Consider the following 24705-nt stretch of genomic DNA (forward strand, 5'->3'; position numbering starts at 1 on the left):
CTGTAATCAAGACAAGGTGATTGCAACTCATCAGCGACTGAAAGAGTCAAATACGAGTCCACAGTTTTACTTAAAACCAGCGAGGGACATAAAACGCAGACATACAGAGCTCGAGTTTTGTGCGTCTTTCTTACAGAAAACACACAGCGGAGAATAAATGTGCTTCTTAAAAGTCGAACACTTGATGTCTAACGCTGAGGCTCAAAGGCAGAACATGTTTGATGTGCAATTGCTCTTGTGTTGCAGTCATGTGTGGAGGAACTAAAGGTGGTCTCAGAGATGAAAAGAGATCGAGAGGAGCTGCAGCCTCTAAAGTCAGCGCCGGCTGCAGCTGATGAGGAAAGAGGCTGCAGGAGGAAACCCGTTCTTCACACATCCGAATGGAGCAAACACTCCAGTGTTTGTAGAAACGATAGAAAAGTCATAAACAATCCCTAGAATATAAACTACAGTAAGAATGCTTTGATCGTTTTATTAGTTCGTTAAGTGCACATTAAACTAAATGCAAATTCTCTCAAAGGTGAAGAAGCAGGCCGGGGCAATGAACTCTGTTAACTATCATTATGACTGCCTCAGTTTTACGATACTGCATTTGGTAAAGAGATTTTTGCCCTCACGCTGCAGTCAGCCTGACCTCAAATCTGCAACATGTCTTTGCAATACGAGACTCAGCTGGACACTGAGCACTTCATTTTGTTTAATTGTGTGGGGTGAGGATGACAAAAGATTTGAAGAAACCGACACAGACTTGCAATTTTTGCAGATTTATCACAGTTAACTGGCGTATTAATACAAACAGATTACATTTACTTGCCCTTTGACCTCATTCAGTCACACTGATAGCAGACTGATGCCTGTCCTATTTTTGCCGTATTAACACACCAAAGTTGCTTTCAAGGCAGCAACTTCCTGAGAGTAGCTGCAGACCTGGTCCCCATCGTTTGAGCAAAGGCAACGAGATCAGTTCATTGTGTATGGTCGCACTTATAATGGCTCAGAGCAGAGCCTGGTCCGTTTGATGTGTGTGGGCGGAGCTACCTGAGACTCACCCACACACTGGTGTAATTTTGAAAATGTATTATTACAAATTGCTGTGATAAATGATCTGTTTTACTGCACCCTGATGTTTGCCCTGTAGAACAGAGTTACATGGAAAGTCCATTTCTCCCCAGCACTCCTAGCTAAAACCCAACCCTCTGATAAAACCCAATATTTGTCTCTGAGTGACAAACCATATGGAGTGGCTGTGGCAGAAGTCCAAAGCGGAGATGATTTGTCTGAAGAACTTTCGAGCCTCTTTCGGTGTTAACCGGCCTTTCTTCACCAGGTAATCAAAAAGCTCCCCACCAGACACATGCTCTAGCACCAGGTATCTGCAAAAGAAGACAGAGGCCAAATACATGTGACGGGAAACCTCTGAAACCTGCAATACCAGTAAAACAAGGAGCAGTTACTGCTGCAGTCATGTCTACAGTGGTCCCTCGCTAAATCGCGGTTCACCTTTCGCGGCTTCGCTGTTTTGCGGGTTTTTTGTGCAATTTTGCATACTTTCTATTTTCTATTTATTTATGTTTACAGCGCGTTGTGTTCTGCGTCCTGATTGGCTGTAGACCACCGTCAATCAATCTTGTGCCGTGTCTCCTGTACAGTACAGAATGTGTTCAGTTTGTCAAATTTACATAAATCTTCGATCCTAGCAGTGCGACTCTGAAGTGCTGCACTGTGTGTTTGTAAGTTTTCTCCCCAACAAACAACAATGTCGACGAAACGTCGTCACCTGCGGGAGCCTTTGGTTTCATTCTATAACACTGGACTTCTTTTTCTACGAAGGTTTGAACTTTGTGAGTAAACAAGAGAGAAAATGTTCACGCCTGTCTGAGAAAAGTGTATAAAGTGTGTAGTGACGGGTTTTACAGCCTTAAAACATCTATAACAATTGTAAAAAACATAAAGTTGGCTACTTCGTGGATTTCACTTATCGTGGGTTATTTTTCGAACGTAACTCCCGCGACAAACGAGGGACTGCTGTACATTAGTATTACAGTTATACATTAGCATTTTAACCCTGTGATGTCATCAGCAGTTTTAACCCTATTAGAAGATGTAAATGTTTTCAATTGTTCTCCCAACACAAAGAGAGTAATCATTCTGCTCGAGGTGACTGTTCATATCAATAAAACTGGATTGAATTGAACTGAAAAACTGGCTTTTTGTGCAGTTAGAGTTGTCACTGATGGTGACTGAGAACCTGGACAGTTAATGTCTGATTGATAATGGAGTTTCCCACATTGTAACAAAAGCCAGTTTTTAGGGCTACTGAGATGCAGTTTGATCACCATAAACACATTTTTAGCCCAATTTTCTTTTTATAATAATATTTTAGAGAAACCTTCAACATGACCACTTTTTGTTGTAATTAATATACTAACCTGTCCTGACAGCTCACTACATATAAGGAACAAAGCCAAAACAACCCACAGCCATAAATTAGTAAGAAGTCTTTGGCCACGTGTCTGGAACGTGGGGTTCTTAAAGAACCGTCTCCTAGAAGAATTCATTGTTTTCTGCTGCTTCCCTCCAAAAGATAAGATCATTATCTTGAAGTGATGAAGTGAAGGTTAATAAATTGTGTTGCAGCTGCAAGTCTTTATCACAACTGTCGCAGAAATGTTTGTGTGACCACTACCACGTGCATGTGACATCGTGCCACTTAGCCAAATGTAGAAGCTGAAAGTGTGAGGGACTTTTAGCCGAACACTTTGAGTGAAGACACACAACCAATGGTTTAGGGTGCGTCTGAACCCCGTCCTCTGCAATGTGTGCGAACATCGGCCTGCTTTCCATTTTTGTTGTGACTCCAAGTAGGGCTGCTCGATTATGGCAAAAATGATAATCACGATTATTTTCACTGAAATTGAGATCTCGATTATTTGACGATATTTATTTAACCCTTTAAGACCTACTATAGAACCAAGTCCACCAGAGCTTATATTATTTTTTACATGTTGTAGTGCCATTTGTGGGAGCATTTCAAGTTGCTATACAACTGTTATAGCCCATATTTTAATAATATGTATGCATTAAGTCCATAGTAACTACATTAATTGCAAAAAAGTGCAATAAACTACAAAAAAATTGAAAATTTTTTTGTTTTTTAACATATATTTCTACTTGGAGAAATTTAAGAGGTTTATCCCTCAAAACTTTAAATACAAAAAAGTTGCAAAAAATAGTTTACAACAACAGGAAATTTATTTTGAGTGTCTTCATAGTTTTATTTTGGAGATACACCAATTTTTATATACTGCAGGAAAAACAAAAACAATCCTATGATGCAAATTTGCAAAGAAAAATAAACTATTTCCAGCAGTGCAATTCGAGTTCTAAGCATCCCAGAAACTATTCAGAAAAGTCAAACATGACCAGTATAGGCTTTTAAGGCCTACAAGTAAAAAAAAACACATTTTCCGCGAAAATGACATCACTTCCGGTTTCGGGCAGGAAATGGCGGACATGTGATAGTTAGCGGTGAGTCTGTTTCAATGTGCGAAGTGTTACGAACAGCTGATCGGATCGGCAAAGCGTGTTTCTGGAATATTATGTTTTTGTTCCTGCAAGAGCTTTTTATGCAATTTATGTGGAAGGAAACCGTGACCGAGGAGAAGCTGATGGCATAAGATGTAAGTTTCATATGCAAAACAGATTATTGCGCTAGCTTACACGGTTCAGGTTCTACAGGGATTTAAAAATAGTTACACAAAACAGTGTGCTGCTCTGACCGGCTTTAAAGGGATAACAATTTATTGAATAATGACTTTAAAAAATAATATAAAATAGTGTGCAACACCACTGAAGTTGTTTTTTTTTTTTTTTTAAACCTCTCTTTTCAACCAACGGCAGTCACTCTCCTCTCTAAATAACTTCTGCTTAGCTTTCTGAGCTTCCCTCGGGTCCTCTTAATCAGCAGTCTCAACCTTTTTTGCGCCACGGACAATATTTTCACGGACCGGCCTTTAAGGTGTCGCGGATAAATGAGGGAGGGGCTAATAATCGGCTCAGTCATTTTTAATGATCGTTGAAAGCCCAGATCGTAATCGTGATTAAAATTCGATTAATTGAGCAGCCCTAACTCCAAGGCAAAGTAAGAAGACGCATAGACATATAAAGGGAATGATTAGTTGTGTGTTGAACTAATCAGTAATGTGTTGAAAACACGCCTCGGATTAGCCAGAATGTTTCTGCAGATAGAAACAATTCGAGAAAAGCGACCTCTCGTGGTCAGTCGCTTTCAGTTTGATTGCTGCCTAGAAATGTAACACAACCTGAGATGACAAACCTTATTTCAGCCGTCGCAATTTTTGCTATAAAATAGTAAAGTAAAACACACGATAACAGAAATCTGTGTAATTTACTGGACCAAAACTAAAAGATCTCCCACAGTTTTGTTAGTAAAGAACCTCCAATCATGTAACATTACATTAAATGTACTTCCCATCCGAGTCCTTACAGATCCTCTGGTTCATGTTCACCTCAAATCGAAAGAAGCATTATTGAAATAATTGGGTTATAAACTAAAGAGTATTTAGCTGTGATGTGTTGCAGTCACCACATTGATGCACAACATAAATCCCTGAGAAAATCCACAACCCATGTGGGTTTGTGGTTTTATCCATCTCCTGTGCTGAGCCGGCTCCTCCTGCAGCCCGTCTTCCCCGGGGCCTGATTTATTAGCAGATTAAGGGATCTGCTCAAGCATTTACCCATCACAGCTATTTAAATTAAAAACACGCTCGGGCGTGATTTGTGAGTGTGAGAATTTCAAACTGTTTGCATCCATGATGACCATTCGTCCCCGTCCTCGCAACATTAAGAAAACAAATTCCCGCTCCATTTGACAGCAGCACCTTTATCAATTATTGAACAACATATTAAGCCACGCCACTGGAGCGCAGCCATCACATGCATGAGATTAATGTATACAATAAAACCCGTACACGAACGCTTGAGTCGCCGGGGGCCGGTTAAAGTGACGGGAACCAAAGAAGCATTTCTAATCAAATCCCGGAGCTCAGATTGCTGCTCGTGTAAACGTTGTACTGTTGTACAGTGCTGCCGACTGTTAGTTAGACGTTTGATTTATCAGTGCTGTTTGTCAGCCGTTAAAGAGCCGTCGCAAAATTACAATTCTCCTAATATGAGAGTGTAGCATCGTTCTCTGTGGATTCACAATAGCAACAGTTTCCAAGCTTGTTTATGGACACCGTGTCTGAATCATCTTTGAGGCCTGAAGTTGAGGATGAATGAATGACTTAATCTAAAAAAATATGAATAAATTTATTACCCATAATTTGAAAATGAATGTGTCTAATAATGACTATATTCATTTTAACAATACACCACGTTTACTTACTAGATTAGCATTTTATATATTTATATTTTTATAACTCAACTCTGGATGAATGGGTTCGATTTCTTCAGGTTTAAGCGGACTGATGAAAGGCCTTCGTGCTGTTGTTAATTTGAGTTGGCATCATGCTCATTGTGACAAAGTAGATGAGCAATTGTAATGCTCTCCACGGGTCCCAGATGTGTTGACTTTTCTTGCACGTTATGCACATTATTGTATCAAAGTAACACTGCTGTCCGACTAACCTGGGCTTGTTTGTGCAAGCGTTCTGTTGCTGGCAAATTAAGGTAAATACTCAGTTACAAGTTTCTTTATATTTTATTATGTTGCAGATTAAGTCATTTGTTCATACTTTGTTCTTTCTTTCAGTCTTCATGCAGGTCAGGTGTGGGGAAAGGCCCGCCTAGCATTTCCTCATTTTAAAGTGCTGATGATGTCAGATATGACATCAGCAGGTTGAACCAAGAGGAGGGGTTTCTTCTACCATAGAAATGCTTCCTTTTGTTTGTTTCCAGGTCCGAATGGATTTGTTGAATCTTTTGTTTTTATAAATAGAGCCGTTTAGCTGTGTAAATGTGCTAATCAGAAGTGAGAGGAGGTTTTTGTCATTCTTAGTCATCTGTGTAGAGTTTTAGGTCGGTCAGCTCTAGTGAGTGGCACTGGCTGCACTAACTGAAGGGAAATTGATGGGCCTATACACAGCCAGTCTCTGTCAGACTGAGGGAGGAGAGGTGAGCTGTGTTGCTGCATCCATGTACTTTGAGTTTTGTTAATTTAGTTACTTTGGGGGGAAGTTTTGTTAAGTTTCACGTAAGATGGAGTTCACTGTAAATAAATTGCTCACCTCTGGAAACCTAAGTCTGCTTCCCCATCACGTTCCTTGACGTTCGAGTCTGACTACTTCACACTTATCAGTCAGTTTTATTTGAAACTTGTGGCAGCGCGAGTTAAAAAGTTCAAAGCTAAAGTTCTCCTGGATACATTAACATTTGGACGAGCACTTTAATGCAGCGGTCTCCAACCTTTTTTGCGCCACGGACCGGTTTATGCCCGACAATATTTTCACGGACCGGCCTTTAGGGTGTCGCGGATAAATACAACAAAATAAAACTAGTACCGGTACCGAAAAAAAGAAGATTTATTCATAACACAGGTGAAAAGACCCAGGAAAACCGAGTTAACAATAAAAACGATAAAAACGATAAAAATGATAACAAAATAACGCTGAAAACTGATAAAAACCCTGAAAACCATACATTTCACACCTGAGCCTCAACTCTCATGGCCCGGTACCAAACGACTCACGGACCGGTACCGGTCCGAGGCCCGGGGGTTGGGGACCGCTGCTTGAACGCAGTACCTGCTATATTCAAAGCCTACAAACTTTCCTAACTCTGTTAAACAATAAAGAAAAACAAAACTGTATTTTCACACATTATATTTTAAAAAAAAGAGTGTGTCAACAGTGTTGACTGAGGGAGGGGTATACTCACAGGTATTTCTTGTTTTCATAGACGTCGTGCAGCTTTAAAACGTGAGGATGCTCTATGAGTTTGAGAATAGCTATCTCCCGCTCCACCTGAAGACAAACACAAGAAAAAGATTCAAAAAGATGGAAGCAGACAGCCCGATGTTCTGAATAACAACACTCATAATGAGGGCTAAAAGTTTCTCACACTTTCAGCTTGTACATTTGTCTAACTTTAAAAGCTGACGTGATACCACAGAGGTGACTGTTAACGTGCCACACAAACAGACACGTTTCTGCGACGGCTGCGATAAACGGCGCCTGCACATCTCAGACACTTGAGGATGTTTCTATATATTTATTTTGAACTGTCAGAGCAGGGATTACTCATCCTGCGTCCAGCTCAGTGTGTGATTACACATCTGAACAGCAAAACGCTCGATGACTCATTTCAGTTTTTGAGTCTCCTGATTTGAAGAGATGGACGAATGTTCGGACAAAAACATGTTTTCGTGTTAGATGAAGGACTCCAGTATTTGACCGATTCACAGGAAGCAGTCTGAATGCAGAATCAACTGGCTGCCTCATTTCAAATATGCACACACATCGCTATGAATGTCTTTATTTTGTTTGAGTGATATTTTATTATCTAAAAAACAAGCCCCACCAAAAAACCTGCAAAACACGTGTTGCAGAAGAGTACATAACAGCAGATTATATGAGAGGAGCTTTAAATCATTGTTGCCAGCAGGTGAGTGTCATGAAATGATACAGTAGTTGCACAGATGTTGCCCAAAGCTGTTTAAGTGCTAACCTGCCTGCTGTGCTCAGGATTTACTGCCAGTTGGCACCTCAGCAGGCCGGAGGGTAAACAGAGTTTAGACCTCTGTGCTGCACAAAGTAAAGTATAGCACTATTTTCTCTGTGGACACCCACAGTCTGATATCTTATTAAGCATCTCGGAGCCATTTATGTCTGCTGCTCTAATGTAAATCCTGTGGACAGATCGCTAAACGGGGAACAAGAGTGATGTCGAGTCAGACAATCCAGTCTGAAAGCAGAAAACATTCAAAGCTTATCACACAGGAAGGAAACCACCAGAGGGCGATGAATGCTGAATCCATAGGGGGACAAAGAAATCACAATCTCTCATTTTTAATGGTAGTTTGATTTATTGCAGTTTTAGACAGAAGATCCAAATCCAGTTTATTTATATAGCACGTTTAAAGACAAAAAGTTTGCCCAAAGTGCTGTACAGAAACAAAACATACAACCACTGACACTCACATAAAACATAATAAAACACATAGAAACCATTTCAACTCAAGCCAGTCTGAACACTATCGAAAAAAGGTGTGTTTTCAAAAGCATTTTAACAGGAAACGAAGGTGCCCGTCTAATATTTAAAGGCAGCGTATCCCAAAGTTTTGGGGTCATAACTGAAAAGGCTCGTTCTCCTCTACGTTTAAGCCTTGATTTTGGGACAACCAACAGCAGCTGGTCAGCTGATCTGAGGGTCCGTGAAGGAATATAAGGCTGAAGTAACTCAGAAAGGTATGGGGGAGCAAGACCATTAAGGCATTTATAAACCAGTGTTAGGACTTTGAAATTAATTCTGTGACGAACAGGAAGCCAATGAAGAGAAGACAGGACAGATGTTACACGTTCATTGCTGTGGGTAACAGTTAAGAGGCGGGCAGCAGCATTTTGAATGAGCTGAAGACGAGCAAGAGATCGTTGGCTGACTCCAGAAAAACAGCATTACAGCAGTCAAGCCATGTTGAAATAAAGGCATGTTTTACCTTCTCCATGTCACCAAAAATACACAAAAAACACTCATTGCATAAAAGTTACACATTGATCTGGACGTGGCACACAGATTACAATCAATCAATTACGGATACTCGGATACGTATTCCTTACCTTCTGGAGGCGACTGCTGTTGTATAAATAAAACTGAACTGAACTGTGAGACAGCTCAGTGTGTCACACTCTGACTTGATTACACTGTGGGCGTCTGACCTGTACAACAACTGATGATCAGCTGTCTGTCGAGGCAGATGGCCGTCCCTCCCCGAGCCTGTTATTCCTGTTAAAAAGGAGTTTTTCCTTTCCACTGTCACCGAGTGCTTTCTTAAAGGGGAGTTGCTTGATTGTTGCCGTTTTGAGTGTTGAAGTCAGTGGGGATCTACACTACACCACTGACATCTATTGATTGCAGACTCTCATCACTGCTGTGCTTTAAGCAGGAGAACACATAAATGCCATCAGTCCGTCATCACTCACTCTGTCCTCACGACACGCTTCCTGCTCTTTATGTGTCAACAGGCTGGCCTGAGATGGGAGTGATCCTCTGGTGTTCCTGCTTAGGGTGATGTGACAGGTCTGAGAGCAGGCAGAGGACGCCTGAAAATGACATTCTGTTTCTATCAAAGCTCGGTCACAGTGAGCTGTGCTGGCTGCAGCAAACAAATAAGAGAAGAATTTCCTTTAATCTTTGGAGTATTTGTTTCCCAGACCACGCCAGCGTTTCCCTTTCTTCTTGTTAACCTGCAACTGTTCTCCCAAAGCTGGTGAGAAAGGCGACGCATTTCTTTATATCATCAGGTTAATTTTTCAGGGTTAAATCCATCTCTGTTGGCTGCCAAGGCAAAAATCATTTGATTTTAATCGTTCTGATATAAGCTGCATTAACAGAAAATAATAATATTGATCATTTTGCCCTCCCTCTAATCATCACTGTTTCAACAGACACCCTTGCAACATGTCTATGTGTGGTCGAGGTAGAAACGGGAGGCAGTAAAAGAGGCCAAGGATGTACTCAGTGTGTTTTATGCTCGGTCTCTCTCAGCCCTCAAAGCAAACTAAAAATAATTATTAACCTTTTTCTTTTTTTGCACAAATGCAAATAGAGCCCAATGAAGCAAACTCAAGTGAGACCAGCTCTCCAAAAAAAAACTGTCCATGAGTTTAATTAAATGGCTTTTCAGAATACCAGGCGAGCTGCTGTCATATTTGGAAGTCAAGATTAGTAATGAGAAATATCCATGTCAACAGTAATACTGAAAGAATCTGCAAAGATGCTGACATGATGAGGTTAAAATCAGCTGTAAAGCAGTTACTACTGGTCTGCAGTACAGAGCTTTACTGTGTGATAGTAAAAAAACAGAAAACAACAGGCTAGCTGTCAAATGCACTCGGAATGACAAAGTTAAGAAATGAGAGAAAAAAAGGTTCTTTTTCCCGCTGGACAACGTTCTGGTCACTTTATGAATGAAGTGTTAAATGTAAAAACTTTTCCTCACAATGGTCACATGGTCTGTGGAAGATAATATAAAATGCAATCAAGTTTTTCTACATTTATTTGCATTTCCAATAAAAAAAAAAAAGAAAGAAAGAAAATGAAAAACAAGTCTTACTTCATATCTGAAGCTGCCTGCGTTGTCAATGCTGGTAATTGTCACGGTGCTGGGTCTGAGTTTCTTATGTTTTGGTTTATTTTTGCATCATGGATTATTTTCTGCGCTTTGTTGATTATTATTAGAATTCTCTGTTTCTCTTTATTCGTTTTTAGGGTTTGTGTCTTATGTTTAGTGTAGGTTCACTTCTGTGTTTAGTCTGCGTCTTTGTGAAGGGGTTTCCTGTTTTATTGTGAAGGTCTGTGTCTCATGTGAGTGTATTCAGATTGTCTCCCTGTGTTCTTCTGTGTGTCTACTGGTGCACTGGTTGCTGGTCTGTCTGTGAATCTACCGTGTGTTCTCCCTGCTATCACCCTCCATATGCCTCTGCTGACTCGCCTTCATGTTCGTGTTCTGGTTTGCTGTTTTGTAGTTTAGTTTTGTCCCAGTACAGTTTAGCTTTAGCTCTGTTTTGCCATTTTTCTCCTTGTATTTTATGTTACAATAAACCACCTTCACATGGATCCTCATTTATTTCTCCCACACGGCTCACTCCTTTCCCTGTGACAGAGCTGGAAGTTATGGAATTGTGTGGAAAATATGCAATTTGCACTGCCAACGTTCAAAAATCTTGCCTGCAGGCAGTGTTGGGGAGTAATAGAGTACATGTACCAGCGTTACATATTTAAAACACAAAATATGAGTAACTGTATTCTGTTACAGTTACCGCTTAAATAAGTTATAATTAGAATACAGTTACTTTGTTGAAATAAATGCATCACACGGCAGCCATGTCCTGTTTCATATGTTAGCCTATCCCCTCCCTAATTGTGGTAATTCCACACATTGCCAGAAACCCAAACAAAACACACAATAAGCAGCTCTAATGTAAGCGTCCTGCTAATGTTGGTGGCGGTTAACCCTAACCTTACTGCAGATTTTTTGTTGTCGTCATCTCATCGATTTGTCTGTGCAACAATCAGCCATTAAAACTACCAGGATTAAATATTGTGTGCTTCTCATAACAGCTCTGACCAGTTGGAGCGTGAATGAACCCAGGAGCTCTGGGGTTCTCCCGGGAACTTGTTCTGACAAATTCTCCATCAGATCCTTTCCGTTGTCAGGGATATGGAGTGAGGTCCCGGTGGATCAGGCTTGTCCTGGCACATGATGATTGTTTGGATTGCTATCTGATGTGTTGGGAGGCCAATGCCATGAACTCTTTGTTGTTCCTCAGTCTAGTTGCACTTTCCCACAGGACAGTGTAAATGCCACCATTGTGCTTAGTTTGCAACAATGTTCAGGTAGGAGGTACACGTCTTGGTGTTATACCTTTCACTGGTCAGTATTTTTAACATTATAGCGATGCAATCTATGGTCAGCACACTTTAGGTAACGAGGTGTGCATGTTCCCACCTCCCACAAGCGCTCTCAAAGCAGGATGGCTGCAGGTGCAGCACATCAGCCCAGCCTCCTGCTATCACATCTAATTAGCCTCATTTTCATCTCCTCACACAATCGGGCACACACTGTAGCATGGCAGAGGCTAATTAAACTCATGTACAAGACAAACAGACGTTGAACCCCGGCCGTCCCCGTGCGAGCTACGACGCTGACATTTATTAAGCTCGATTACGACCCATATGGTTTTTTTAATGTGTGGTAATAAAATGTGAAGGCACGTAGAGAAGGCTGGGGGTGGGGTGGGAGTAAAAGCGAGCGGCAGCACAGGTGAAACACTGTTACTGTGATCACGTCGGAGACTCGTCTATCCTTCAACCACCATCTCCACTCAACTTAATTAACTTTGCCTCATCCTCTCCATTGAGGTCTCCAGCTTTGCTCAGTGTCATCAAAAAGGCATTAGCATATCAGCTTTTATCAAGTTAGAGCATGCATAATGCAGCCTATAAGACACAAAGAAGTGTCGGCTTTAAATTGAATTAACATTAATGATGCATTAATGTAAAGCCATTATAGCTTTAGAACACATTCATATCTTGGACACTGTCAGTCAGAGATGGAGTATCTCTAAGCTGAACCCATTCAAAGTCGTTTTCGAGCCTTATCTTTATCTGAAAGACAGAATTTAAAAATATATTGCTGTTGGTATTTCTAACAACCTCTTCTGCTCATTTAAAGCTCTGGATTTTTATTCTGGGACCTGAGCTTTCCATGACTCATCGTTCAAAAATAGTCGCTGTGTATCACACACTGGGCCTTGATGCAGGCTGACAGTTCATCCACTCTGTAAACAAGTGGCTTTAGCTCCTCCTTCTTTAATGCTACTCTTTGAGCCAACTTTATTCGTCTTGGCTGTTTCTCATAAGCAGAAGGTTTGATGAGCTGGGCTTCTGTTGTCAGAGGTGTCTGTGCTCTCAATGACATTATATACAGTGGGGCAAAAAAGTATTTAGTCAGCCACCGATTGTGCAAGTTCCCCCACCTAAAATGATGACAGAGGTCAGTAATTTGCACCAGAGGTACACTTCAACTGTGAGAGACAGAATGTGAAAAAAAAATCCATGAATCCACATGGTAGGATTTGTAAAGAATTTATTCGTAAATCAGGGTGGAAAATAAGTATTTGGTCACCTCAAACAAGGAAAATCTCTGGCTCTCACAGACCTGTAACGTCTTCTGTAAGAAGCTTTTCTGTCCCCCACTCGTTACCTGTATGAATGGCACCTTGACACGCCATGTCGCAAGTTTTGTGAGGTGCTTTTTTGATATTTAATGGATCGGATTACATTTTTTATTTCTCTCCGATATCCGATCCAGTAATTTATACCAATAGGTAATATCGGATCGGTCCATCTCTACTACTGAGTCCTCAAAGTGCTTTCTGCTGATATCCGATACTTATGTGTTGTACCAAGTGAATCCACATAATAGGTTTTATGATTTTGATGTCCACACTTAACTCAATGTGCAACTTTATTGGCTGACAGTAGACAGTGTGTTGTGGTCCACAGGTGTAAAGTGCACTAAGATTTCAGAATGCAGCCTGAATACAATCATGTCAAAACTCAGTCTGAGCGTTATGGTGATGCCTAATTTTACCAGTTCTTGTCACATGCCAGGTGTCATGTTTCATTAGGGGCTCAGAGCTCCTGACTGATGCCTCCACACCTGATAGATACTCTTAATGAATTATCAGCACTGATGATGCTTCCAAATCTCTATTTAACTGAAACATGATGCCGGGCTGAGGGGCACAAGTGGCAATAGATTGGAACATCTACTCGGTAATCAAACCGCCATCTGTTGCTATGATGTCTCGGTGATCTTGGAACCACGAAAAGCCCAGTCCACTCCAGTATCCAATCACAATCCCACAATCAAACCGCTAGTCCTGACGATGACTGTTTTGTGTGAACCAACAGAAGAGACAGAACAATGAAGCAGTTTATGAAGCAATGCAGATGTATTCCATAAAAACGACAGACAGAACATCTTTGTGCAAATCTAATACAACAAAGATGTAAGAAGGAAAGAGAGAAGTGCAAAACTGGAGAAGAGTATGGAAAGATAAAAGGACAAGATAAAAGGGAAAGAATGCAGAAAAAATGGAAAGGAAGCGGGAAAAGATCGGAATGGAGGAGGAAAGAAGAGTAAAAAGTAAAGAATAACAGAAGAAAAGCAATAAAGTCAGAGGAGATGTCTGCATCTCAGTGATCACCAGGGAGCGTCTCCCACCCTGCTGCCAGAGCTGCTGGATAACTATCAGGCGGTGTGCCCAGTTGTTTCCCTGCAGATATCTTCGTGATAAGTGAGACGAAGCCAGCAGCCTTCACAGCCTCCTCACTGTGCAGCGGCATCAATCAGAATACATGAGCAACAATCATGCGGAGCGCAGGCTGGCTGATGTGACAGTGAGCGGATGAAGGTCAGTGGTTAATCACAGTTAAAGGGTAGACGCTGTCCTATGCGGAGGACTACAGTCAGAACAATTCCACGTATCTGCTGTCCGCTCCATCGCTGCCGTGTCACTCGAGAGGTTCAGTCATTCTGAATGATGACAGGCTAAAGGTCGCGCAGGTACAAAAGCACCATCACAGTAAAAGAGCCTAATTTACCTAAGAATTAAGGGTGGGCGATATAAATGATATAAACAATATAAATTTGGCCAACGATAGAAATTTTGACTATATCGCTCTATCGCATGTTGATGATGTCATCAAGCTGCGCCTGTTTTGGTCGAAAGCACTGCAGCAGCTAAAAACATTATCATCTGCAAATTATGGCGGGCGACAGTCATAGCAAAGAGATGAAGCACTTTTGAAATATGGGGAAAGCCAAAAACTGCGCTTCCTCCACTTCTGTAACATTGATTCATTAATGTTGAATTCTATCACAGCTGCTCTATTCCCATGTTGTTGCAGTATATTAATAACTAACCTCGTATTGTGGATGAATGATCTCAGTTGTTCTCCTGACTGAAGTTTGGCCCGTGTATAGCATCCTGCTATGCGATTGCATTTGTCCCTGACCACCAGAATCCCTCACGTTAACTTTTATCGAGTGGAAAAAAAGTTGGCGTTCATCCTCCAGCTTCACTGTGCTAATGTTATGCTAACATAGCTGTGTCGCTAGCAATCAGGTAGCACATCATTATATACCAGCTAGCCCAACTTCAGTAACCCTGCAAACGCCACTGCTGTTTAGTTTTCTGTCTTCATTTATGTTGGAAGTTGGAAGTGGTAGCAGAGCTGTACGTTTTAATTAGTTTCAAAAATCTCTCAGTCAGAACATGGTATGAAATGTTTAGGTGTAAACTAGCGAGCTAACTTCCTGTTAACTTCTAACTCCGTTAAATTTAATAAATTCTGTTTTCATGGATGTTAAACTTAATTGTTACACCTGGTAACGCAGCAACGCTGATGATTTAATTAAAGATGAAAGAATTTAGACCGTTTTTAACTCTTAGTGTTCGTTTGACTTTGGGACCTGAAGCGGACGGAGTTTTGGACCCAGATTACTCCGCAAAGCGCCTCACTACAGCAGCCGTAATGCTCTGATAATCCATCAAGCAGTGCGGCTTACTAAAGTTGTACTAAAACATTTTTTAACAGATTTCTGCACGCCCAAATCTGTTCGAGGTCAGTAAGCACAACCACAATTCATACATAAGGCACACTCTCGATTTTTGAGAAAATTAAAGGATTTTTAGTGTAGAAAATACGTTATACAGAAGAAAAGAATATATCGTGATATATATCGTTACCGTACATGCTTCAAATTATATTGCGATATGAATTTTAGGCCATATCGCCCAGCCCTACTAAGAATGTTTGGTCTTCACTTCTTAAAATGCAATTTTTGTTGTAATTCAAATCTCTAAAAATAGCTTTTCTTACTTACCGACATAAGACAGACGGGGGGAATCTGACATACACATAAATTGTTATATGAATTTACAAGCATTTCAATCAATATTACCTAAAGATGACTTTGTTTTGTACCACTTGCACTGGCCAGCACCATCTCCAGGTCAGACAAACTTAGTTTCCTTGTTTCTTAACAACTAATATATTCGTTTAGGCTTAATCCCTTTGGTGTGTTTCAGTTGTGCAGAAGGCATCCTTTGGCAGAGCTGCATGACGTGCTTCCAATTCATAATTTTTCAATGAAATAAATGTATTTCAAATAAAACCATGATATTTTCTATATATAAAGGTGCTATAAGTACTGTTTAATGCCCCACATCAACCAAGCAAAACCCAAAAGTTCAAGTGGGACACAAACCAGGGTCTCCTATCTGTTACACCTACTTATTCCACAGACACCACTCTAACCTTCATTCATGAACATTATGGGCTTATATCTTGACATCCACCATTAGGGCTGTTCGATATAACGATATATATCAGATGACGATACGTCTATCGTTGCATTTTACGCTATCGTTTGTTTCGTGGTGTCGCAAAATAAACTGTTTACGGCAATATTTTTTCATGGTTTTGATGGTCACTGTAGTGGCTATATTAATTTATTAAAGTTCTCTCTTTCTCTTATATTTAATATAACCACACTACGGACGGACAAGCGCCTGTTTTTATGCATTGTCGTTAGCAACAACGACGGTAACAGCATCGCGTGTCCGCTTGTTTATTTTCCACATAAACCTTTCACAATAAAGCTCAAGACGCCCAGCTGGAAACACTTCACGCAAGTCGAGCTGCCCGAGATTCACAGAATTTACAGAAAATGTTACATTTTTGTGATTTATAACGTTATCGGACGATAGATGTCTTAATATCGGGATATGAGATTTTGGTCATATCGCACAGCCCTATCCACCATCACTATCCCTAGTTCATCAAGGCAGTGACACAGAAAGACAAAAAGACACCTTGTGCATAATGGTGACATTCAGAAATGGCATAATATGTTGTCTATGAATGAGATTATTTTCATTATTTGGGAGAGAACCAGTGGTTAGAGCTACAACAGCCAAATCCAAGTTATAAAACTAATTACATGATTGATAAGGAGTTGTGAAAAGTGCATTAGTTTGGCCGGGATCATATCATCTGAAATGTCAGACACTTATTTTCAGCTGTGAAGTTTTCAGTTCCCTTTGGAAATGTTGGGTTGGGCTTGACATACGGGAAGAATAAGGTTCATGCCCTTACATAAAAAACAAACAAACAAACATTAAAACTGTTCAAGAAAGGCCCAGTTAGCCTACTCCCACACTGAAGAAATAATAGTGAATAAAGTAAGAATAATTACAATCATCTTCTTCATATAAAACATACCCCAACGCCCTCACACTTTCTTTTTCCCCTTTTTTGTTTTCCTTTTAATTTCGGGGGGAGGGGGGCATTTTGGTCCCAATGCAAAAGGTGAGCCACTGACTTTTCAGACCCCATAAGTATGGTAAAATCAGCCTAACACACACACACACACATGCAACAGCGGCTGTGTGCAGCATAAACACACTTTAAGACAGTATTGGTAAATGGCCTGCATTTGTATAGCGCTTTTCTAGTCCATAGGACCCCAAAGCGCTTTACACTACATTCAGTCATTCACCCATTCACACACACATTCACACACTGGCGATAGCAAGCTACATTGTAGCCACAGCTGCCCTGGGGCGCGCTGACAGAGGCGAGGCTGCCGGACACAGGCGCCACCGGGCCGTCTGACCACCACCAGTAGGCAAACACGGGGTTAGTATCTTGCCCAAGGATATTTGGCATGCAGCCAGGATGCAGCCTGGGATCGAACCACCGGCCCAATTCAACCTCTGAGGAGGTTAGCCAATGATCCACTGCACTTCAGTGGAAAAAGAGATTTAATCCACACACACACAATCACCCTCCCTGTCCACATGCTGTTTCTGTATTTTCACGCTTACAACACGAGTGCTCCCACAGGACAAGAGGCAGCGCATGAAGCAGAGACAGAAAAAGCACTTGGTAAAAATTTCTAAATTGTACGCTACCATTGTTGGATACCAGCTGGACCAGAGGATAGGCGATGGACTAAATGGATTAAACAGATTTAGCTGTAATGAACTGATTCAAATATCACCAAAACAACATAATTCTAAAGTGTCATTGCTACGTATTGTTGCAATGAATTGAACAAGACATTCATGAAAGTTGCATTTTCAGGTGGTTCGATTATGTTTTTCCCCCCAAACACAATCGTTTCAGTGTAGCAAATGCAATAGAGAAGTTGTTCAAAACAAATGAATCATATTTTATAAATTTGCAATGTCAATAAACTGTTTCTATTTCTAAAATCCTGGACCTTCACCCACTCTTCCCCATGCTCCCAGAGACAACAGCATAATCTCATGGACAAACATGACAGCAACATCATGTGACTGGTAAATATGCAAACAGGTGACAGTAATGTTAATGTGCCTTCAAACACCTCACCTTTACAACGTAGCAACATGTAATGACTATTTGTCTTCATTCATTCAATTTATATACACTGTTAAAAAATACAAGAAAAAAGTTTAATCAGCATCGAGTCAAATTAACTTCTGAGATATTGACATGTGATCTGGTCAGTTAAGGGAGTTGTTGATCCATCTTAGCTGCTTTGGTGTTAATGAAGTTATTAACAGGTGCACTGGAGGACTCACAATGAGACAACTATCTTTCCCTGGTGCGCTGGTCTCCCATCATCTTTCCTGTTTTTTGAATGGTTTTGCGTTTGGCTAGGATCAGTGGTACCACTGCTAGCACGAGATCATACCTGGACCCTTCAGAGGTTGCACAGGTAGTTCAACGACTCCAAAATGCTGCAACGTGCCAAAGCCAGAAGGTGTCCTGTTGCCTTCCAGCACAGTCTCAAGAGCATGGAGATTTCAGGAGACACGCAGTTACACTACAAGAGCTGGACCTATAACCCATCAGCATGATCAGTATCTGCTCCTTTGTAGAAGGAGGAACAGGATGAGTACTGCCAGAGCCCCACACCTCCAGCAGACTACTGGTGTCAATGTCTTTGACCAAACAATCAGAAACAGACTTCCTGAAGGGTGGACTGAGAGCCCAACACTCTCTAGTGCAGTGTTTCCCAACCTTTTGGAGCCACGGCACATATTTCACATTACAAAAATCACACGACACCAAACAAAAATGTCCCGAAAAGCATATTGATCATTTTTCTCCACGCACCAGATATAGCAGAATTGGCTGGTTTCTTCTGACCACTACTCATGGTAGGGCCCTCATCTGGATCAGAGTTTTCTCCAGGACCAGGTCAGGCGGACTACTTCCTCTTTTCAAATATTTATCTATTGCTATTCATGCTGCATCATCTCACAGCATGACTATTATGTCATTTCTTCTTCGTCTTCTTCTGTTTTACTGGCATTTAGCAACCCATTGAATTAGAGCAGGTAGTTTTACTGCCCTCTAGTGGAAGACAATGTGATTGTTTTGCCTGTTACTCACGCTGGTCGCTTAGAGTACTAATCAGGTGGAACCAGATAATCTTCCACAGCACACCTGAACACTTCTCACGGCACAAGTATGTGCCACGGGTGGGTCCTGTGCTCACTGCCCAGCACTGTGGAGCCCGACTGACATTTTCCATAGAATACCAGAATTGGCAGGTACACCAGCGGCTCCCTGTGCTGTTCACAGATGAGAGCAAGTTCACCCTGAGCACATGTCACATGTGACAGGACGTTATGCTGCCTTCTCAGTATTACCAAGTTGATGGTGGGTCAGTGATAGTCTGGGGAGGCACACACAGACATCTCCGGGCCACAGAACCCTGAGTGCTGTTAGGTATCGAGATTACGTGGAATGTTCTTTTGGTTTTTAATCTTAAAGACTTGATTAGGTTTATGTCTCATCAGATTTTAATGTATAACTGATGATGTCAAAATTGAGTCTCCCAGTACCATTTAATACCAGCAATGAGGCAACAGTAAAGGTAGTAGACCACAGCACACAGCTATACTGTCAAAGTCTGTGTGAGTGTGAGATTGGCATGCACTATTATTGCTTCAATTATCCTGTCCTGAGCAGTTTCTGTCCTCCATCTCTTAGTAACCTGTGCTTCCTGTACAACACGCTCCTTTAAAACCAGCGTGACACCAGTGTAAAGCCAGGGCAGACATGTGGGTGCTAGGCGGGACGATGGTAAGTCTTGTGTAAGGTGTTGATCTCCGAAGCATTGCTATAAATGTCAGGCTGCTCATCCCACCAGAACCATGCATTGGTGGTAGATATACACACTATAGCATCTTTGCATGAAGTGCATGTTAGTTCACAACAAAGGCCACTAAGGACTATGAGGTAGATATGGGAAAAGGTTGAGGGTGAAAACACAGGTGAAAGGACTGAGTTACCAGTGATCAGCAGAATGAATGACAGAACAGATGATTCTGAAGGTTATGTTGATCAAGCACTAAATCCTGAAGTTGTCCTTTACATCTCAGTTATAATTCAACATTTTTTTGCAACCATGACCTCATCGGCTTAAATCACTTTTTGTTTTTAATGGTTTCAATTATTCCAACTTATTACAAATTAGAGCAGGGCGATATGGCCAAAAATATTTATCACGAAATATATATCTGAAAATTTGCGATAACGATATAACTGACGATATAATTGATGCGAGACAAAATACAACTCCACAACTTTACTAGCACAAAAAAAACCACCATCCATTTATTTTCACTTAAACAAGAAGCTGGTTTTTATGTGCATTAAAGCTATATAAAAATTTAACAGTACAAATGTAAATTCCTTGCTGAAAGTTTAACCAAAAGGCATTTCCAGTAGAAATGGGCTGACATATCCTGAGCATAACCATGTATAATATCCACTGAAGTTAAAAAGAGGTGCTTTGCAACATTAAACTGCAGTGTGCCAAATAAAAAAGTCAAATACGTATTTTTCAGACCATAAGGTGCACGGGATTATAAGACACATTAAGCAAAACAAAGCAGTCAGATAAATAAAACTTTATTCAACTCATTCTTCTTGCTTCCTCCACTTCTGTACCATTGATTCATTAATGCTGTATTCTATCACAGCTGGTCTATTCCCATGTTGTTGAAGTATATTAATGACTAACCTCGTATTGTGGATGGATTATCTCAGTTGTTCTCCTGACTGAAGTTTGCTCCGTTTACAGCATCCTGCCATGCGATTGCATTTGTCTCTAACCATCAGGAATCTTCACGTTAACTTTTATCGAGTGGAAAAGTGTTAGCGTTCATCCTGCAGCTTCACTGTTTATGTTATGCTAACATAGCTGTGTCGCTAGCGATCACGTAGCACATCATTATATATCAACTAGCCCAACTTCAGTAACCTTACAAACGTCACTGCTGTTTAGTTTTCTGTCTTCATTTATGTTGGAAGTGATAGCAGAGCTGTACGTTTGAATTTTTTCAGAAATCTCTCAGTCAGGACATGCTATCCGGTCGTTCAGTCTGACGTCACTAGCCGTGTCTGGGCCTAAACTCCGCTGCAGGTCCACATATCAAACGATCACTATGGCATTACTGAGAGTTGAAAAACTGTCTAAAGTCTTTCATCTTTAATAAAATGATCAGCGTTCTGCTCTACCAGGTGTCACAATTGAGTTTAACATCCATGAAAACAGAATTTATGACATTTAATGGAGTTAAAAGTTAGCAGGAAGTTAGCTCGCTAGCTTCTATCTAAATACAATATAGCATGTCCTGACTGCGGGGTTTTGGAAACAAAGTAAAACATACAGCTCTGTTATTCACTTCCAACATAAATGAAGACAGAAAACTAAACAGCAGTGACGTTTGTAGGGTTACTGAAGTTTGGCTAGCTGGTATATAATGATGTGCTACGTGACCACTAGCGACACAGCTATGTTAGCATAATATAAACAAGCTAACTTTTTTTCCATTCGATAAAAGTTAACGTGAGTGTTCTCGGTGGTCAGGAACAAATGTATTAAAGTGGATTAAAGGACGATGATTATTTGTAGCTATGCCCTACATCTCTAAATATGATAACGTGCATGCCTACAAATGTCACTGCTGTTTAGCATGGCAGGATGCTGTAAAAGGACCAAAACTTCAGCCAGGAGAACAACTGAGATAATCCATCCACAATACGAGGTTAGTCATTCATATACTGCTGCATGGGCTGGGCTGTAGTTACATCCTAAGGTTTTAAAAACTGAGCTTAAATAAATGATTAGTGGTAATAAAAGCCGAGGGAGGTCAACAGTGATCACTGATTAAATATAAGAAAATACATAACACTAAACATGTTAACAACACAAAAGCCATATTAAACACAGACTACTTTAGGCCCAGAAGTAGGATTCGTCACGTCATCACTTAACGACCGGATATCATGCTAGCGAAACTAGCGAGCTAACTTCCGCTAGCTTCCTGCTAACTTCTAACTCTGTTAAATGTAATAAATTCTGTTTTCATGGATGCCTGGATGTTAAACTTCATAGTTACACCTGGTAAAGCAGCAACACTGATCATTTTATTAAAGATGAAAGAATTTAGACAGTTTTTAACTCTCAGTAATGCTGCAGTGTTCGTTTGACTTTGGGACCTGAAACGGAGGGAGTTTAGGACTCAGATAACTCCCAGATTTAATAATAATAATAATAATAATAATGGATTGGATTTATATAGCGCTTTTCAAGGCACCCAAAGCGCTTTACAATACCACTATTCATTCACTCTCACATTCACACACTGGTGGAGGCAGCTACAGTTGTAGCCACAGCTGCCCTGGGGTAGACTGACAGAAGCGAGGCTGCCATATCGCGCCATCGGCCCCTCTGGCCAACACCAGTAGGCGGTAGGGTAAAGTGTCTTGCCCAGGGACACAACGACCAGGACAGAGAGCCCAGGGATCGAACCGTCGACCTTCCGGTTACAGATGCGATTCCCAACCCCCTGAGCCACGGTCGCCCACCTTAGAGCACCTTAGTCCAATAACGATGGCCTGCTTGCATGTTCTACAAAAAAATGTGCTTTGTCGTGTATCTGACGGACAAACACCAAACCAGTTCCACATAGGGTTGCCAACTCCCTGAAAAATAAATAAGGGACATCTCGTGGCCAGGGCCGGGCAACCCAGTTGTCTTCACCCTTCCCAGTGTGGTGAATTTTCTAGCTCTTTTTTTGTGTGTGAAATTTTTTTTTTTTTTTAACCATTTGACTTGAAGTTGATTTAAGTAGATGCATATTCTATTCTTTGTGATATGAACACATGTGAAACAAATGATCATTTAGCCATTTATTTTTAGCTCAAAATGACAACATTAACACAAGAAAACAGGTCTCTTTCTTAAACAGAAGCCTGTCATGCTTAACTTTTGAGAATATAAGTAAATCTTTCTTTAAAAGAACTCTGTCCTGCTTAACTTAAAATAATAGAAAATAATAGAAAGAAAAACATTCTTGTAACAGTGCACATTTAGTGCATTTAGTACAATTGGCTTCAGTTGAGGTATTATTTCAGCTTTTCTAATGCTAATCGGCTGCTCATGTTTGTAAACCCGCTTGTTCCCATGATTACGCATCTTAACTCATCATCATTATTCATCTGTGTATTACGTTTATGTATTAGTCATCTATTTGTTGTAATCATCTATCCTTGCAGTTGTTTATTACACAAAATAAGTTATATTATCACACTTCTGGCCACATAGCGCTGATATTCACTGCACATGCCCATATTAACTTTTTCCAGCCAGGTGTTTTCCTTTTCCCATTCTTCCCTTTCTCTGAGGGGAACAAACATTGCTGCTCTAATGCTGGGCTCACACTGTGCGATTTTAGGCCCATTTTGAGACGATTTTTGAGTCGTGCGACCGTTTTGGTGATCGGACCGATTTTGGCCTTCATCGTGCGTCGTGTAGTATACGTGGGGTAACGGAAAGTGATTAACACCTCACGACCAGCTCCCGATCATCAATCGCTCGTGAGGGTCTCACCACAGCCGCTCACACTGCTCACGCGCAAACACGTAAACGCCGTGAAAAAGATGGAGCAGCACGGCTGTGCAGCGTGTGATCTGGACACAAGCGATGGAGGCACAACTTGTAGAACTTGTAGAACTCATCAGAGCCTTTTCGATGTGGCATCACAAAATGATCACGACCACAACAACCGTGAAAATAGTTGGATTTACATCGCTGCTTAATCACAGCTGCCTGATCATGTTTTTCATTAGCAGTTTAGCAAAGTTGATGGTGGTGGTGTGTCTGTGTGAGTGAAAGACAGAGAGAGTGAGAGAGAGCGCGACAGATTCTCTGTTATAACCTTCATGTTATGGAGGCACAGTGTCATATAGTGTGAGACCTGCATCGTGACCTACGAACTTCTAACCTCTGCGAGTCAATCGTGCAGTTTGAGCAGCAGCTGAATCGCGCGACTGAAAAAAAATCGCACAGTGTCTGCCCAGCTTTAGGTGTACTGTCGTCCGAGACTTGCACCGCAGTGTCGGTGTTTGTTTCCCTGTTGGCCATGCTTCTTGTTGTGGTCATCTGTTGTCTTCCGGTATTTTCTCCGCAAGCGACCTTTCCTCGACCAATGAGATGAGCGGTAATCTGAATTGTCATACTCGAATTGTCATAAGTGTGCTGTCAGCATGCGCGTTTTACCCATATTCTATCGTGATATTTCATTTTCTTATCGTTGCTTAACATTGTACCAGTATTACTGTGAACGGTATAATATGGCCCAGCCCTATTACAAATGTCTATTTAGTTTCTGTTTTTATTTAACTTATTTTCTTGCTTTTAAAACATAAAAATATTATTATATTTTCAATAATTAAATTTGCACAGTTTTCCTGAGAGAATGCAGGCTCTCATTCTAGATTACGTAGGGTGAAAAGTATGGACTCTCCACAGATTACCAGTCCAGCACCACAAAGACAGATGACCATGTCACATCTATGGTCAATTTATATAATCCAAACTTG

The 24705-nt window shown here is 40.9% G+C and overlaps 1 protein-coding gene across 11 annotated transcripts in view; it reads right to left on the reverse strand.

The window, feature by feature from the left end:
• LOC146719239 (serine/threonine-protein kinase BRSK2-like) overlaps positions 1 to 24705 on the reverse strand; it is a 151151-nt gene that overhangs the window by 47619 nt on the left and 78827 nt on the right. For all 11 annotated transcript variants that reach the window (XM_085462081.1, XM_085462050.1, XM_085462076.1 and 8 more), the window contains exons 3-4: positions 6901 to 6986; positions 1233 to 1373 (exon numbers count right to left, since the gene is read on the reverse strand). In XM_085462081.1, coding sequence (XP_085318207.1) covers positions 1233 to 1373; positions 6901 to 6986 — 227 coding nt within the window. The remainder of the gene's footprint in view (positions 1 to 1232; positions 1374 to 6900; positions 6987 to 24705) is intronic.

The sequence above is a fragment of the Copadichromis virginalis genome, linkage group LG1 (assembly GCF_057382275.1).
Source record: "Copadichromis virginalis isolate Kocher_CV1m ecotype Utaka linkage group LG1, C_Virginalis_male_GT1.1, whole genome shotgun sequence".
Lineage (NCBI taxonomy): Eukaryota > Metazoa > Chordata > Actinopteri > Cichliformes > Cichlidae > Copadichromis > Copadichromis virginalis.